The 17,268-nt window shown below is 36.7% G+C and overlaps 1 protein-coding gene across 29 annotated transcripts in view; it reads left to right on the top strand.

Annotated features, from left to right (window-relative positions):
* TBC1D5 (TBC1 domain family member 5) overlaps positions 1-17,268 on the top strand; it is a 543,840-nt gene that overhangs the window by 330,035 nt on the left and 196,537 nt on the right. For all 29 annotated transcript variants that reach the window (XR_014825087.1, XR_014825088.1, XR_014825086.1 and 26 more), the window contains one exon: positions 4,754-4,926. Coding sequence is in view for 23 of the 29 variants with exons in the window: in XM_021069679.2 (XP_020925338.2) it covers positions 4,754-4,926 (173 nt within the window). In the remaining 6 variants the exon portion in view is untranslated. The remainder of the gene's footprint in view (positions 1-4,753; positions 4,927-17,268) is intronic.

Genomic DNA, 17,268 nt, shown 5'->3' with positions numbered 1-17,268 from the left:
ACTGACTTTTCCCGCTTAGCGTAATGTTTTCAAAGTTCCTTCATGTAGTAACATGTCTGAACTTCATTCCTCTTCGTGGCTGCATAGTGTTTCATTGCACTGATATATATATACCATGTTCTGTTTTTCCATACTTCAGTTGTTGGACATTTGGGTTCTTCTCACTGCTAAGAATAACGTTGCTCTGAACATTTGTGTACAAACTTTTGTGTGAACATATGTTTTCAGTTCTCTCAGCATATCTCTTGGAGTAGAATTGCTGAATTAACTGTTGTTTTAAACAAACATACATGCTAACTTAGAGATCATTATGGTCTTTTCACTGTTATTACCCAATATTGGAAAAATTGCAGATTTTTCTGGCGCAGGATGTTGTGAAGAGTTTTTGGTGCATTATTTTCTGTATGACTAATTTTATTTATATTGCTATAATTGAGTGCATTCTGGTTAGAAACCACGTATTTACTCAATCTCTTCATCCCTTCCCTTCAAAAATGAAATAGATAACTAATGCTTTTTCTGCCTTTGGTCTAGGTCAGGGCGAACTGCTGCCTGCAGGCCAATTTGGCCTGCCATCTGTTTTTGTACAGCTTGTGTGTTAAAAATGGCTTTTACATTATTAAATGGTTGAAAAAATATCAAAAGAGGAGTAATATTTTGTGACATATGAAAATTATGTAGAATTCAAATTTCCATAGCCATAAAAAAGTTTTATTGGGATATAGCCATGCCTATTTGTTTATTTACTTACTGTCTTTGGCTGAATTCTCGTTCCAACAGCAGAGTTGGGTAGGTACAACATAGACTGTGTGACTTCTAAAGGCTAAAATATTTACCATCTGGCTCTTTACAGAGAAAGTTTTTTGACCCCCAGCCTAGGTGATAAAGTCTTCATTCAGTGATATGTCATGATGCTACATTCTGTAAGGGTTATTAGAGGGGAAGCTTACTGAAAGCATGTGTGATGAACTACTTTATGTTTCAGAACAATAACTTAGCATTCTTGGCTGGTGATTTGATGTATTCAGAGTATTTGTACACATTTAAATACAGGCCTCCTGATCATTTTGTGCAGTGATCATTCTGTATTTTATAACTGATTCATAGTATCTGAGAAACTGAATGACAAAAATGTGAAGGCTACCATGTTTTAGTTTTACTTATTCATGTTGCTTTCACTGATCAATCCATGAAAATGGCTAAGACAAGACAAAGACATTATTTTATCAAAGAACACATAGATGTGACCTCTGAGAATTTACGTTAATCACTCATGTATATCAGTACATAATATAGTCCTAGAAAGCATGTCTAAGGAATCCCTTTTTCATCCTTCCCTTTTTATTCTATTTCATGCTTCTGTCATCTTTTTTAAAAGAAATTCAAGCAATTAATGTATCACTCCTTCATTCAGTTCTTCTAACTCCTTGGAAAGTTTGATTATATCTCTGTGCGTGCTACCTAGTTCAGTGACACAGTTTTTATAGTCAGGCTTTCTTGAAAAAGGAAATGGTGCTTTGGTTTTACAAAATGGTGTGAAATCATCATCTTGCTGCATTCCTCAGTTTGTGGCCTGGCACTGAGATCAGAACACACTTTGAGTATCACTAATAAGTGGTTAGAGAGGTTTTCTATTTTATTGGTAGTTGTTGCTATCTCTTGTGATCCTATTTGTAAATGCAAATAGCATCCTTTATGGTAAGAAATTCTGAGGATAAAGAAGTGTTTTCCATGAACTCTATCTTTACTTTTTTGATTTTGTCCTTAGACAAGCAAAGCTGTTTCTCATTTAAGTGGTCATAAACATTACTTTCACGTTTTTAAAATTTAAGATTTTTAAATAAGTATTCTGAGCTCAGGGGAAATCTCTTATAACTACAGTTTATATAAGCCTATAGTTCTTAGACTACACATGAGTCCCTATTAAGTATCTGAAGAATGGGCTACATATGCTGCTGATTTCATGACAACTCATACTGTTCCAACTAGAAATTGATAATACGGTTTCATTTTTACCAGATGGACTTAGAATTATTCTGTCCAAAGCCAGTAGTTGCACCTCTTGGAGCGAGTTTATTGAAGATCCACAGAAAGATGAGTAAATCAGTCATCTGCTCCCATGCGATTGTTAGAAACCCTGTCTGAGCTCATATCTCTACCACACACTGCATGCCGTTCAGCCCAGAGTTTCCTCAGTAAAGAAAAACTACATGACCAAAGTATACAATATGTCCAAGTGCTTATTTTTAAAGGAAATTTGACCTCAGTGAATAGCATTTTACAATTAACATGAATTATATTAAGAGGAAAAAAATTTAACAAGAATTTTTAAGTGAAAGCATCTTGGTTTTTTTGAAGAGAATACTAGATGTTACAAAATCAGAAAAAGATGTCTTGGGTGTACTATTTTTATAATAAATGACCATAACATAAAGTTTTCCCTTTCTCCTGTCTGTACAAATTAGCAACAGTGAATTGAGCCATAAAAATTAAAATAGCCTTATACCCGTCAGACCTAAGTACCCTAGGGCAGACATTGTAGAAAACCCAAAGGGATCCTTTCTTTTTAAGACTTGAAATGATCCTGGACAGGACATTTCCCCTTTACTTACGCCTGCCACTCCCCTCCTCTCTTCTGTGTTTTCCACCAGCCTGATTAGTATTATACTTCTTAGGTAGAATTCCAACGGGTGTGTGTGTGTGTGTGTGTGTGTGTGTGTGTGTGTGTGTGTGTGTGTAGTTTTTCCCTCCAGATGACAAGGGCAAGAGCTTTATCTTCATTTTTGTGCCCTGGAATCTGGTCCAATGGCCAAAAGACAATATTCCTTTTAGAGATCTCACGGTTCAGGAGGCAGAGTATTAGAAAAGCATCCTGAGAAGCTGAGAAGATGATAAAGAACGAGGACCTGGCACTAAAGCCAAATCTTTAAATGTACTTGGGGCTCCTCAGAGGAAACACTGGGGAGGGGCTGTTTCAGGCAGAAGAGTGGCACCCTCAGGACCCCTAGGAGCACAGTGGAATAGAGGCTGGCCAGGTGGTAGAGAACCTTGCAGACCTGGCTAAAGAATGTGGACCGTTTGTTTTGTTTCTCCTGGAGTGCAAATAATGGAAACCTGTTAAAGAGATTTAAGGAGGGCCATATGGCATAATCGAATATCTGCTTTAGACAGATCATCTGGCATTTTGGAGGGTGGATTTAAAAGCAGACTAACTTGGGGGCATCAAGATCAGAAGGAAAGGAATGATTAAGGGCCCCAAATCAGGTTGATAACAGCAGAAGAAGAGACATACCCAAGTCTCTGAGTGGTTCTGAGGAGCTAGGTCAACTAGGTGTTCTTACTGAAGGATGGGTTGAGGGTAGGCATGGGGAAAGGGTGAGTATGTTTTTGAGTGGAAGATAATGAGCCCCGTTGTGGGCCTGCTGGATTGGAGACCCCTTTGTCAATCTAAGATTCTTGGCGGATATCCGATTGTATGGGAGGTACTCTAGAGTTCTAGGTTTTGAATACAGATTAGGAAGCCTTTGGAAAATGGGTTTTGGTGGAAGCACTGTCTATGACTGAGCTCATATAAGTAGTGAATAAAACTGAAACCAGAACTGTATAAACTGCATTTGTGAAACAGAAACAAGAATTTGAACTAGAGAAGTAGACTGAGGGTGAGTGGTAGGCAGACAGTCAGGAGAGAGTGATGCTATAAATCCCAATATTGAAGAGGAAGAAATTGGGGACTGAACATCAGAAGAAAAGTCAGACGTAGTGCAATAGGGCAAATCCTTAGATTTGAGGGGCTAGTTGAACTTTACATGAAAGGATTACCAGGAGTTACATTCTGTCTGTCTTAATATGGGCTTTGGGATGGCAGGAAGGGCAGTTGTAGTTGGCTCATATAGTTTTTTTTTGTTTGTTTGTTTGTTTGTTTTTTTTTTGGCTATACTTTTGGTCTGGAGAATTTTAAAATCTTTCAAAAGACAGAGAAGATCTTTTTTTCTAGTACTGGTTTACTTTATTTCCAGTTTTGAGAACTCAAAGTAAAATAGTTTTCAATTACTTTTTTTTATGTTTAAATCTTATGCCACAAGAAGTATGTTTTCCTCAGAGTATTCCATTTATGTACTATGACTGCTGATTAGACAAACTGGCCATGGCTAAATACACTAGTGGCCACCACTACCTCTAGCCAAAATTATCTTGTAAGATTTAATGTCACCAAAGAAACTGGTCAAGGAAATACAAGTAGAAAATATTTTAGAAGATGTTTCCTGACCATTACTCTGTGTGCACAATCGTCTATGTGACAATCCACATATTTCACATTTTAAGTGTTTGTCTACAGTTGATTTAAAGTAGTTATTGGTTCTCATTTAAACTCCCATTGATAAGTACATTCAAGAATAATGTGGAGTTCCCGTCATGGCGCAGTGGTTAACGAATCCGACTAGGAACCATGAGGTTGTGGGTTCGATCCCTGCCCTTGCTCAGTGGGTTAACGATCCGGCGTTGCCGTGAGCTGTGGTGTAGGTTGCAGACGCGGCTCGGATCCCGCGTTGCTGTGGCTCTGGCGTAGGCCGGTGGCTACAGCTCCGATTCAACCCCTAGCCTGGGAACCTCCATATGCCGCGGGAGCGGCCCAAGAAATAGCAACAACAACAACAAAAAAGACAAAAGCCAAAAAAAAAAAAAAAAAAAAAAAAGAATAATGTCCATGCATGTTAGTTTCACATTGAAATAATCCATTTTCCCTATTTTTTAGGGGAAAGAAACCCTGATGCCTCCTATTCCCTTTGCTAGACCGCAGGATTTGGGACCAACAATTGCTATTGTTACTAAAGTCAACCAGATCCAGGATCATCTACTGAAGAAGCATGATATAGAGCTTTACATGCACCTCAACAGACTAGAAATTGCGCCACAGATATATGGGCTGTAAGTATTCAAGTTTAAATTTCAGCAACACCTAATTGTGTTTGATGGTGGTTTCTGTATGTTTCAGATTCACAGAAGTAAGAGTAAGAGCGATCCCAGCCCTATTTCATTTCAGATTTCCTTTGTGTTCTGTATGCCGGAGTCTGTGCTCATTGCATTCATGTGTCATACCTCTTGTACTGTTACCCCTTTGTTACAGAGGAAGGAACTAAGTCAGATTCATTTCCGCTGAGCCATGATGGAAACTCCCAGAAGCGTATTTCTAAAAGGGTGATAAATGAAGTTCCCGTTGTGGCTCAGCAGTTAACTGAACCATCCATAAGGATGTGGGTTCGATGACTGGCCTTGCTCACTGGGTTAAGGATCTGGCGTTGCGTGAGCTGTGGTATATAGGTCAAAGATGTGGCTCAGATCCCGCATTGCTGTGGCTCTGGCATAGGCCGGCCACTACAGCACTGATTCAACCCCTAGCCTAAACCTCCATAGGCTGTGGGTGCAGCCCTAAAAGACAAAGACAAAAAAAATAATAATAAAAAAATAAAAGTATGATAAATGTCCCTTAGTGAAAATAATAGATTAATCTTCTTCAGCCATATGACTTGTGTAACATGCTCTAGAGGAAGAATATGGAGCCAGTCACCTTTGGATGTGTGTGTGTGTGCCTATGTATGCATTCAGTGGCTTATAACGTGAGTAGCCAAATTAGAATGGTAGATTAATAAATATCAGAGTTCCCTGTTATGGATCAGTGGTTAATGAATCTGACTAGGAACCATGAGGTTGAGGGTTCGATCCCTGGCCTTGCCAAGTGGGTTAAGGATCCGGCTTTGCCGTGAATTGTGCTGTAGGTCACAGACGTGGCTCAGATACCGAATGGCTGTGGCTCTGGCACAGGCTGAGAGCTACAGCTCCAATTAGACCTCTAGCCTGGGAACCTCCATATGCCTCAGGTGTGGCCCTAGAAAAGATAAAAAAAATATATATATGGATTAATTGTGTAGTGGCACAGATAACACAGGGATCCTTTAAGCTGAAACAATAGATGCATTCCTATCTAGTGCTAGCAGTTCCTTGGTAGATATTTCCTGCAAATCCCTTCTCTCAACTACATAGAACATAGAAAATTGAAAAGATATTTCTGAGATAGACATACATAGTAGGCGCTCATTGAATATGAATTTGTTATTTGAATTTGGAAAAATCTCAAGTCAGAGGTTTAGAACCAGAGCAGAGGCCATTTGTTTAGCCCAAATAAAAGCATGTCAGTGAGTGTTTTATGCTCTCATGTTACACAGAATCTATCACTAATAATAACTCAGATGTTATTTTTCTCTGGAAGCTCTGAGCTGTGATTGATGATGTCTGGTCTCTTGTTTTAATGATGCCTGTGTTCATTTCTGTGACTTAAGCCTGACTTCATCATTGAGAGCAGCTCCATCATTCCCAGTGGAAGTGAGAAAGTTGTGGGGGCGTGGGTCTTGGGCAGCACTCTGGGTTATTCATTAACTGATGTTTATTATGCTTGTAGGTCTAGCTAACATATTTATGATTGCAGAATAAAAATTTATGTTAAAATATCTAGTGGCAAGGTCGAGAGGCAAATTCTGTATTCCTCTCTACTACATACTCAACGAATTCATTCAGTCAAATACAGAAATCCATTTCATAGCCTCAGTAATTGTTTTCTAGTCTAGAAGTTGGTCTTAAGTATTGAGGAAAGGAACTAATGTTGGACATGTTTATTGTTTCTCTGAAATGCTCTATTGTTTGTTACCTCTTTGGCGCAGCTGGTGGTGGTCGGGGTGTGGACTTGGGTGCACTGGTTTATAACCACTGTGTTTTCTGGTTTTCTCACCAGGCATTAGTTCCCATCAGCTTTTCTTTGTCATAATCACTCATAGAGCTTCTTGGACATTGGTGGCCATCACCTTCCCGTAAAATTCTATGATCCATGACATAATCACTCTTAATCCTTTCAACTTTATTTTTCAGCAGTACTAACAAAATCAGGGTTCCTAGTAACCATAATTGACTCAGTTGTCCCTTTATTTTTGCATAGAATCTCATTGCATTGTCTAAAATATATGATTTTTTAATCTTTGAAGAAGTTCCTCATTCTCTTAATTAGTCTGTGCTACATTGTATAGTGCAAGGACTTTGCTTATTCGTTTCATTTTTTTAAATTTGATTTTATTATTTCTATTTGTGAGGCAATGTGGTTGGATTTTCCTGTCTTTATGCTACCCTAACTTTACTACTCATCTGTATATTTCCTATTGATGACCGTTAGAATCTTTGAGGCCAAAGAATAATGTGAGCATAATATAAAATAGCAGTTAAAAGCACAGGCTTTGAAATGAATCAGACCTGTTTAACCACTTTATTTCATGGAAATGAGTTGAAATTGTTTGTTTTGTTTTCTGTCATGGAAAATACACACACACACACACGCACACACACACACACAGAGACATATATACACACAGACACACACACACACACATTTTTGTTTATTTTTGCCCTTTTAGGGCTGCACTTGCGGTATATGGAAGTTCTCAGGTTAAGGGTTGAATTGGACCTTTAGCTGCTGGTCTACACCACAGCCACAGCAATGTGGGATTCGAGCCGTGTCTGCAACCTACACCACATTTCACAGCAACCCACAGAGTGAGGCCAGGGATCGAACCCTTGTCCTCATGGATACTAGTCGGGTTAGTTACCACTGAGCCGTGACAGGAACTCCCACGCAAGTAGTATTAAGCTAAAGAATTATTGATGCTACTTTCTATTCCTGTTGGGAAAAAATTTGTTCACATGGTAGAGAAAGTGTTATTTAGCAAAATGAAATTATAGCGCATGTTGAGTCCAGGTTTCTAATTTTAGTCGATCTTTATCAGTTATATGATACAGTATAACGTATTTAAGTCTGCTTTCTGATGTACTTGTGGTTATCTTTTTAAAAAAGATTTTACAATTACCCCATTTTTAAAAGTAGTGTTTCTTCTGTTTTTTGTAGGAGAATATATGTAGAAGTCTCCTGATGTGGCAAATATGCCATATGTGAATGCATTTGCTGCATTTTACTAATAAATTATTTAACAAAATCAGGTTTAATAATTATATAAAATATTAATTGTATAAATATTGCTGAAAGTCATTCCAAATTAGCTTATCTTAATTTTAAATAAACTGATAATATTTATCTTGAAATATGGGAATAAGACCCCTTGAAATTCTGAATGTTCTATAATAACTTACTTGTTAATGCTATCATTTTATGTATTTAAGTGCATTAGCCCCTGGATAATTGTAGCTGGTGTTTCTGTTGGGAAATGGCAAGTCAACTTACTATTTAGGTTAAACAAAGTTAATTTGCAATTAAATATTTAATACTTTCTAAGTGATAGTATAAAATAATATTTCCTAAAAGTAATTTACACTTTTTTCATTAACTTTATGAAAGATTACTCTTGTTGCACTTAAAATGAAATTTCTCTTACTTTCATTCACATAATTAACATCTGGAGTTATCTTTTGTTTGCCAATTATTGGTGAGTGTTAGACTTTTTAAAAATTAAGTTCTGTGGGGGCCTATCAGTGCACACCGACTAATTTCCAAAGTAAAACATTGACTACATCATTTCCAGTTTTCCAGGGTAATTTCTAAGGTTTGTTTTTTTGGTATTTTCATTTTTAATATTAGAATAGGAATGCTATGTGATTTCATCACTTAGGAGTTATTTTTTGTGCAAAAGTCTCTAAAATCTTACTGTTACAGTTCCAGCCCTGAGTGCAAACGACCTTTTTGAATCCAAAAGACCCTTAATCACAGCAGTTTTAAATAGAGATTCAAGATTGTTTTCTTAATACTATAAATATTATTTTATAAAGAGAGCAAAAATTAAAGTTTTAAAATAACAATTTTTGCTAGGCCAGAGTAACTGTCTTTTATTATCACTCTTGAATATATTGACTCTGTATATTTTCAACTACATTTTAAATTTTGATATAAATAGAATACATAATAAGCATTTGTAACATATGCAATTAATGTCACTTTTGAGAAAAGACCCTCATAACACACTTGGGCTTTGGCATTCTTAAATTACTAGTTCTTTATAGCACTCACGGGATAAATTCCATATCTCCCAAATGTTTATTATACATCTTCCATATCCTTATTTCTTATTTTCTGGATTAGCAGTTGTTTTGCTGTGGTGGTATCTAGTAATTTAATTGAGGAGGTTTTGTTTATTGATAAATCATCTGCTGAGTTGTGGTATAGTTTCATAATATTTCTATCTTAGTGTACTTGTCCTAACACATATCAGTGTGGTTACATATGATTACCAAAAAAAATTTTTTTTTTTTTTTTTGTCTTTTTGCCTTTTCTAGGGCCACTCCCGTGGCACATGGAGGTTCCCAGGCTAGGGGTCCAATCGGAGCTGTAGCCGCCAGCCTATGCCAGAGCCACAGCAATGCGGGATCCGAGCCGTGTCTGTGACCTACACCACAGCTCACAGCAACACTGGATCCTCAACCCACTGAGCAAGGCCAGGGATCGAACCCGCAACCTCATGGTTCCTAGTTGGATTCGTTAACCACTGAACCACGACGGGAACTCCTGATTACCAAAATTTTTAAACATATTTGAAGTGTAAACATGTGGTAAAATACAGAACTCTCACTTATCAAAGACAGTATAATTACCCACCTTAAAAATTATCTTGGGAGTTCCTGTTATGGCTCAGTGGGCTAAAGACCCATCATTATCTCTTTGAGGATGCAGGTTCATTCCCCGGACTTGCACAGTGGGTTAAGAATCCGATGTTTCTGGGAGTTCCTGTGGTGGCGCAGGGGTTAACAAATCCGACTAGGAACCATGAGGTTGCGGGTTTGTTCCCTGCCCTTGCTCAGTGGGTTAGTGATCTGGCGTTGCCGTGAGCTGTGGTGTAGGTCACAGATGCGGCTCGGATCCTGCGCTGCTGTGGCTCTGGTGTAGGCCAGCGGCTATAGCTGCAATTCAAGCCCGAGCCTGGGAACCTCCATATGCTGTGGGAGCGGCCCAAGAAATGGCAAAAAGACAAAAAAAAAAAAAAAAGAATCCGATGTTTCTACAAGCTGCCGTGTAGGTCGCAGATGCAGTTCAGATCCTATGTGGCTGTGGCACAAGCCAGCCGCTGCAGCTCCAATTCAAACCCTGGCCCAGGAACTTCCATGTGCTGCAGGTGTGGCGCTGAAAAGAAAAAAAAATTCTCTCAACAGTTTAGGAAATAGCTTCCTATTCTAAACACAGTTAATAATTGAAATATTCTTTTCTTCTCAATGAACTTTATATTGTATATTACCATAAGCTGTAGAATGAGGGATTAGAAGGTGAAGGTCCAATGATAACCTTCACATAAAGGGGGACATTCCCCCAAAAGCACTGGGCATTTCCCCAAAATTACTGCTTATGAAAAAGTGGATTTTTTCCCCCTTCTGTATGAAGTAACATAATTAAGAATTATGGGGAAGAATAATGAACTATCTGAAATTATGCCTAATAATTGTTAATATTTATTGTTTCTTGTGGAATAGGCATTATACTAAAGGCTTTATATGAATTATCTTATTTATCCTCACAACACATTGGAATAAGTGCTGTGTTCATCTACATTTTGTAGATGAAGGAATCAAGGCGTATATAGGCTTATTTAGATCAACTAGCTACCAGGAAGCTGGATGACGCTTTGAACTCTTGAGCCTACATTCACATCCTAATTTGACTAGGATTGTGACTGTGGTAGAAAACTAAGATACCCAAAGATGTCATGTAGCAGACTGGTCCACGAGTCAAATGCAGGTTGACCAGATAAGTAAAGAGTTATAAGGCCTCGAATCAGAGGAGCCTTGTTAGCAGTGACCTGAAACCAGCCTGGTAAAGAGGAAATGGAAAATCGAGGGCCCTGGACAACCTAGGAGCCATAGCCATGCCAAGAATCAGGGCAGAAAGAACTCAGATCTTCCACACACAGGTAGCAGCGACAGAGATATAGCTAAAATAATAAGCCATTGCCGGAGACTTAAATCCTATCCATGTCTGATACTGGCCTTATTTAGTTCAAGTTACTGGATAGAAAATTAAGGAAGCGGGTGGGGAAGGGCTGTTCTGCTACTTTAATTTTAAACTTGATCTACAAAAAGAATTAATCGATAATATAGAAGAAACAAAATCTGTACTGACAAGGTAATCATGGATTTTAAGATAGACATAGGCCAAAAAGGAAAGGCTGTGCTCAGTCATTCATGCACAACTTAGAAAAAGTGACATCCACATGTCTTTCTAGATAAAAATATAATCTTCCCACTGAAAGGTGAGTAAAAATTAATAATCTGGAGTTCCCATTGTGGCTCAGCAATAATGAACCCGGCTGGTATCCATGAGGATGTGGGTTTGATCCCAGGCCTCGCTTAGTGAGTTAAGGATCTGTCATTGCTGTGAGCTGTGGCGTGGGTCACAGACCCAGCTCAGATCCTGTGTGGCTGTGGCTGTATCATATGCTGGCAGCTGTAGCTCTGGTTCAACCCCAAGCCTCGGAACTTCCATATGCTGCAGGTGAGGCCCTAAAAAGACCGAAATCATCATCATCATCTAAGCAAGAGGGAAGCAGGTTCTTAAAGAACGGCTAGAAAGCAGTGTAATTAGTAAGATAATGTCAGGTATTTACAACACAATGCATTTGTCAAAAATTATCACCTAAAGAGTCGTCAAAATAATTTATAACATGATTTGGATCTTAGATCTACTTAATTCTAGTAAATAATTCAAGGTGGGAAAGAATCGTAAAAGTTTGCATAATTGATCACAAATGAAATAAATTAAATACACCATTCCATTGATATTTCTAATCACTAAAGAATTGTTTTATAAAATTTCTGTGAAATAGTATCTTTGCAATAGGATTACAAGCATTAAATGAAAAAAAAATCACGTAGAGCACAGCAGTTGGTACATTGGAAAGACTGAAAAATTTCTTTCGAAGTAAATTTTATGTGATAGGTTCAATTGCCTGGTTTGTAAGATTCACTAAGTAGTAACAACAACAGGTGCTTACAAAGGAAGCAGAAAACAGTAAAGCAAGGTGACAGGTTATTACTGTCATTAGGTATAGTACTGTATGTAAGCGCTTTAAGCTCTCCTGATAAAAGATTATTCTTGGTTGACTTTACGGACAACATTGAACTATATGCTACTTAGAAGAGACAGCTAAAATGCACTGATATGGTTTGATAAAGGAATACAGAAATGACAATAGTAATATCAAAAAACATGCTTTGATATATGATTCTACTTTTAAGCATATGGACATCTTAAGGGAATCAGGGAACAGAAGTCTGTATAAAGATGTTTATCACAGTGTTATTTATGATATGAAATAGGAACTAATTTCTAATAATAAAAGAAGTAATGGGGTAAATAAATCCATTGGATGAAATGTTATAATGCATAATTTAAATGATGTATTTGTGGACTATATAATCCCAAGAGATGATGTTTATGAATATTCTAAGTGAAAAATCAAAAAGTAAAACTGCATATAATCTATTTTTCTAGTTTTAAAAATTATGTGTGTTTTAAATGGAAATGTATGTTTAGACTGGAATAGTATTAACAGTGGTTATCTTGGAGAGGTAATGGTGTTTATTTTCATACCCCACCCCCTGGAGTTGGCACAGTGTGAATAAAGACATGTATGTCTGAATATCATGAATACAAGAAACAATATCAGTTTATTAAAACTAGAGGAAAATGAGATAATGCCAGGACAAAGGAACTTTGTCATGCTAAGAACAAACTAGATCTATGCTGTCCATCAGGTAACTAGCCACATGTAGCTATAAAATTTACATTGGTCAAAATTAAATACCATGAAAAATTTAGTTTCCCAACCACACTATCCCTGTTTCACGTGCTTAGTAGCAGTCACATTTGACTAGTGGCTAATCTGTTGAACAATATAGATATAGAACATTCCAGTCATTATAGGAAATTCTGTTGGATAGCACTGGTCTAGATCTTTATTGTAGAATAAGGGAGAGGTGGGAGGCATTGAAACATAATGATTTATTTTCCGTTTAGAAGGATTGCAGTGGTTGCACAGTGGTAAATAGATTGAGGGAAAAAGTAAGACTCGGAAAGCAGTGATTAGAAACAAAAGTAGTAACCTCTATATTCTTGAAGATAACAGTGGCCTGAAGCAAGATCAAAGCGAGGAAAATGACAGAGATAAGTGGGAATACGTGGAAAATACCAAGCTGCTAGAATTGTCAAGACTTCAAAGTAATTGAATATAAGAGTGAGGAAGAGAAATGAGTCATTGGACAGCAAGATCAATGATAGCAAAAATGACGAAGATATAATGAATGATAGAGAAAGGAATTCCAAAGGAAAGAAGAAGTCATTGTGGGTGTGTTGAGTTTGGTGTTTCTTTGAGACCATGGATATTGAGTAGACAGTTGTGTTATATGGTGCTGGAGCTTTGAAGAGAGATTTGGAAGTATTGGTTTGAAAATCCACATGCTATATGATACTAGTAGAAGTTGCTAGTAAAGTGAGACAAGAAGAGGGACAGAGATCAAATCTTGACGAACATCTACCCAGGTATAGCTGACTTCTCAGAATGTAGAACAGTGAGGATGCTGGGTGAGAACTGATAATAGCAATGGTAGCAGAGGCAGTTTGAAAAAGTATTCTACTGAAGAATCTATGATTTGGTGATAATTCAAAATAACACTGCTTACTTGGGAGAGTGGGGGACATTGTGGATCATAGCTACTAAAATTTCAAACCATCCAATACATGACCCTTGTGGACCATCCTTTTATTTATGTTCTCAAGCAGTCTGCCCAATGTATATACCATCAAAAGTGACCATCTCAACTGCTTTCTTCCCACCACCAGCCTGGTAACTCTGTTCACTCTCTCTTTGTATACTCTGGAGTTAACTATCCCTCTTCTTTATGACCAGGACCCATTAGGTATTATGTTGCCAGTGTTGTAACCTCTTCCTCTTTGTTAGTTTCCTCTTTAAGAAAAAAATAAACAGTATAACAAAACCTTCCTTTGAGCCTTCTCTTCCAGCAGCCCTGCTTATCTCCTCCCCCCCACACACACAAACTTCCAGAAGTAGTAGTCTTCTCCTTTTTCCATAGATTCAGTGTTATTGTGGAGTTAGTGTAAATGGTTGGTCTAAATACACCAATTAAAAGCCAAAGTGTAGAACATTTTAAACATGATCCAACTCACATGCAGTCTACAAGAAATTCAACTTCAGATATAATCATATGGGTAGTAAGGAGTTCCTGTTGTAGCTCAGTGGTTAACAAATCTGACTAGGAATCATGAGGTTGAGGGTTCAATCCCTGGCCTTGCTCAGTGGGTTAAGGATCCAGAATCACCATGAGTTGTGGTGTACGTCGCAGACATGGCTTGGATCCTGCATTGCTGTGGCTCTGGCGTAGGCTGGCAGCTACAGCTCCAATTAGACCCCTAGCTTGGAAACCTCCATATACCACGGGTGCGGCCCTAGAAAAGACAAAATATATATATATATATATATATATATATATATATATATATATATATATATATATATATATATATATAATATGCGTATATTAAAAGTTTGGAAAAAGGTACAACATGCAAACATTAATCAAAAGAAAGCAGGAGAGGCTATAGTAATATCAAATAAAGTAGACTTCAGAACACAGAGAATTACCAGAGACAAAAGGTATATTGCATAATGGTAAAAGGACTTAGAATCCTAAATCCGCCGAAAGGACTTAGAAATCTAAATGTGTATGCATTAAACAACAGAGCTGCAAAATAGGTGGACCAAAAACTTACAGAACTGAAAGGAGAAATAGATCCACATTTGTACTTGGAGACTATCAATAATTGATAGTATAATTAGATAAAAAAATATAGAACTCAACAATATGATGCAGCAAAATCTAAGAAGGATAACATTTGAGTACTTCTTCAAATAATAATATAATACACATTATTTTCAAGTGACTACAGTACATACACCAAGATAGATGATATCCTGGGCCATGAGACAAACCTCAACAGATTTTTAAAAATTGCAATCACACAGAGTATTTTCTCTTTTCATGATGGAATCAAATTAGAAATAATAGAAAGATAATGGGAAATTTTTCCAAAGACTTGGAAACTAAACAGCACTTCTGAATAATCCCTGGGTTAAAGAAAAAGTCTCAAGAGAAATTTTTAAAAATACATTGAACTGAATCAGATGAAAATACAACCTATCAAAATCTGTGGGACACAGCTAAAGCAGTGCGAAGAGGGAAATTTATTGCACTGAACACATATTAGAAAAGAGGAAAAGTCAAGGTAGCTAAGATCCCACCTTAAGAACCTAGAAAAAGAAGACAAAGTAAACTCAAAGTAGAAGGAAGGAATAAAAGTAAGAATTAAAACGAATACAATTAAAAACTATTCTGTCTTTTCAAGTGAAATAAAAAGCTATTTGAAAAGATTAATAAAATTAACAGCAAGGAAAGAGAGCTAGTTATGTAATATTTCAGTATTACAACTGTGTGAATGGTTGTGTGTCCTGGTACTATAGTTTTGCAGGATGTTACCTATGGAAAAACTCAATTTACAGTCTCATGGTACTGTTTCTTAACAACTGCTTGTCAATATACAGTTATCACAAAGTAAATTTAATTAAAATAATGCCAGTTCAGTTGACTTATATCATTACCCTTTTTATATGTTGGATTTATTTTCTGTCTTGAGTTTTGAGAGTTTTTTTTAATGTATTTCAGAAACAAGTCTGCCGTCATATTTATGATTCACAAATAGTATCCTGTCAGTGACTTGTATTTCCATTTCTTATAAGTATCTTTCACATAGTTTTGGTGAATCCAATTTATCTGCAGTTTTCTTATCAGATGTGATTTTGTTGTCATATCTAAGAACTCTTTGTTTAACCCAAATCATAAATATTTTCTTCTAATAGTTTTATTATATTCATATATAAATACATTGTATTATATTTAGGTCTATGATCTAATTTGAGTTAATTTTTGTATAAAGCGAGAAGTATAGGTCAGGGTTATTTGTTTGTTCATTTCTTTTTGGCAGGTGGATTCCGGTTATTCTAATGTCATTGCTAAAAGACTCTCCCTTTTCCACTGAATTGTGTTTGTATCTTTGTCAAAAATCAGTTAGTTTTATTTGTGCGGGTTTATTTCTGATCTATATATTTTGCTTCTCTTGTTCTATTAATTACTGAGAGGGGAGTGTTGATCCAGCTGTAACTGTAAATTTCTCTATTTCTGAATCCCAAACCACTTTAGAATAACAGACACCTAAGATGGAGAGTTAGCCATCCAGTATTCTTAATCCATTACAAATGGCACAGTTTTCTTTTAATTTATGGCATGAACTCAGTTTTGTTTATTTCATGGTACTTTTTGACACATGGTAAACATAATTCCAATCATGTGCATAATATATACAGACATGATAATTAAATTTTTAAGTACAGTAGGCTTATGAGCTTTGAGGAACCAGTAATTTCCAATATAATCTTAGAATAATGTAGCTAAAAGGACTGTAACTTATTTGAAAATACTGTGTTTAGCGTAGACCAGGATTTTGGGGGTTTTTTTTATTCCTTTCTAAAATTCTTCCCTTCATTTGAAATTTCTTCCAGTTAAATGGCTTCTTTCACTAGTGTTTTGGAGCCTAATAAATATATTGGACCAGTGAAAACAACCAAAAAGCAAATGATAGCATTTTCATTTCATATATTTGAATAGTTTTAAATGCTTCCAAAATATTAAGCTTCTAACACGAAGTATTTACAATGAACATTAAAATTCTTCCAATGTATAGAACATATAAGTTTATCATAAACCTTTTAGCTCTGCAACTGAGTTCATTTATTAAATCTTATTTATCAAAACAGTTCATTTGCAAAAGATCAACATATAAATATATTTTCTGGAATTTCTTTCAAATATGTGATTAAATTCAGTGTTGTAATTTATGTTTCTGAGTAAGAATTGAGGTGATTGAAATACAAGTCATACTGGACACCCAAGAAAGGCTGATGTGCTGAAGGCACCAGGCCAGGGTAGTTCATGGTGGAGTGTAACCCCCACCCCAGCAGCATCCCAGCTGTTAGTGATGAGTCACCCTGTCTTTTGGTTATACATCTTAAACAGTACAATACTCTTCTCACACCCAGTGTTAAATGCACCAACCAGACATGGATCAACTTCCAGTTACATCAGCATTCTCTAAACGAACCTAACAAA

This window comes from Sus scrofa, chromosome 13 (assembly GCF_054392235.1).
Source record: "Sus scrofa isolate SSC_HxYL_T2T_F1_AM1 chromosome 13, Sscrofa_HxYL_maternal_Yorkshire_Landrace_v2.0, whole genome shotgun sequence".
NCBI classification, from domain to species: domain Eukaryota; kingdom Metazoa; phylum Chordata; class Mammalia; order Artiodactyla; family Suidae; genus Sus; species Sus scrofa.
This window is presented reverse-complemented; position numbering and strand designations above follow the sequence as displayed.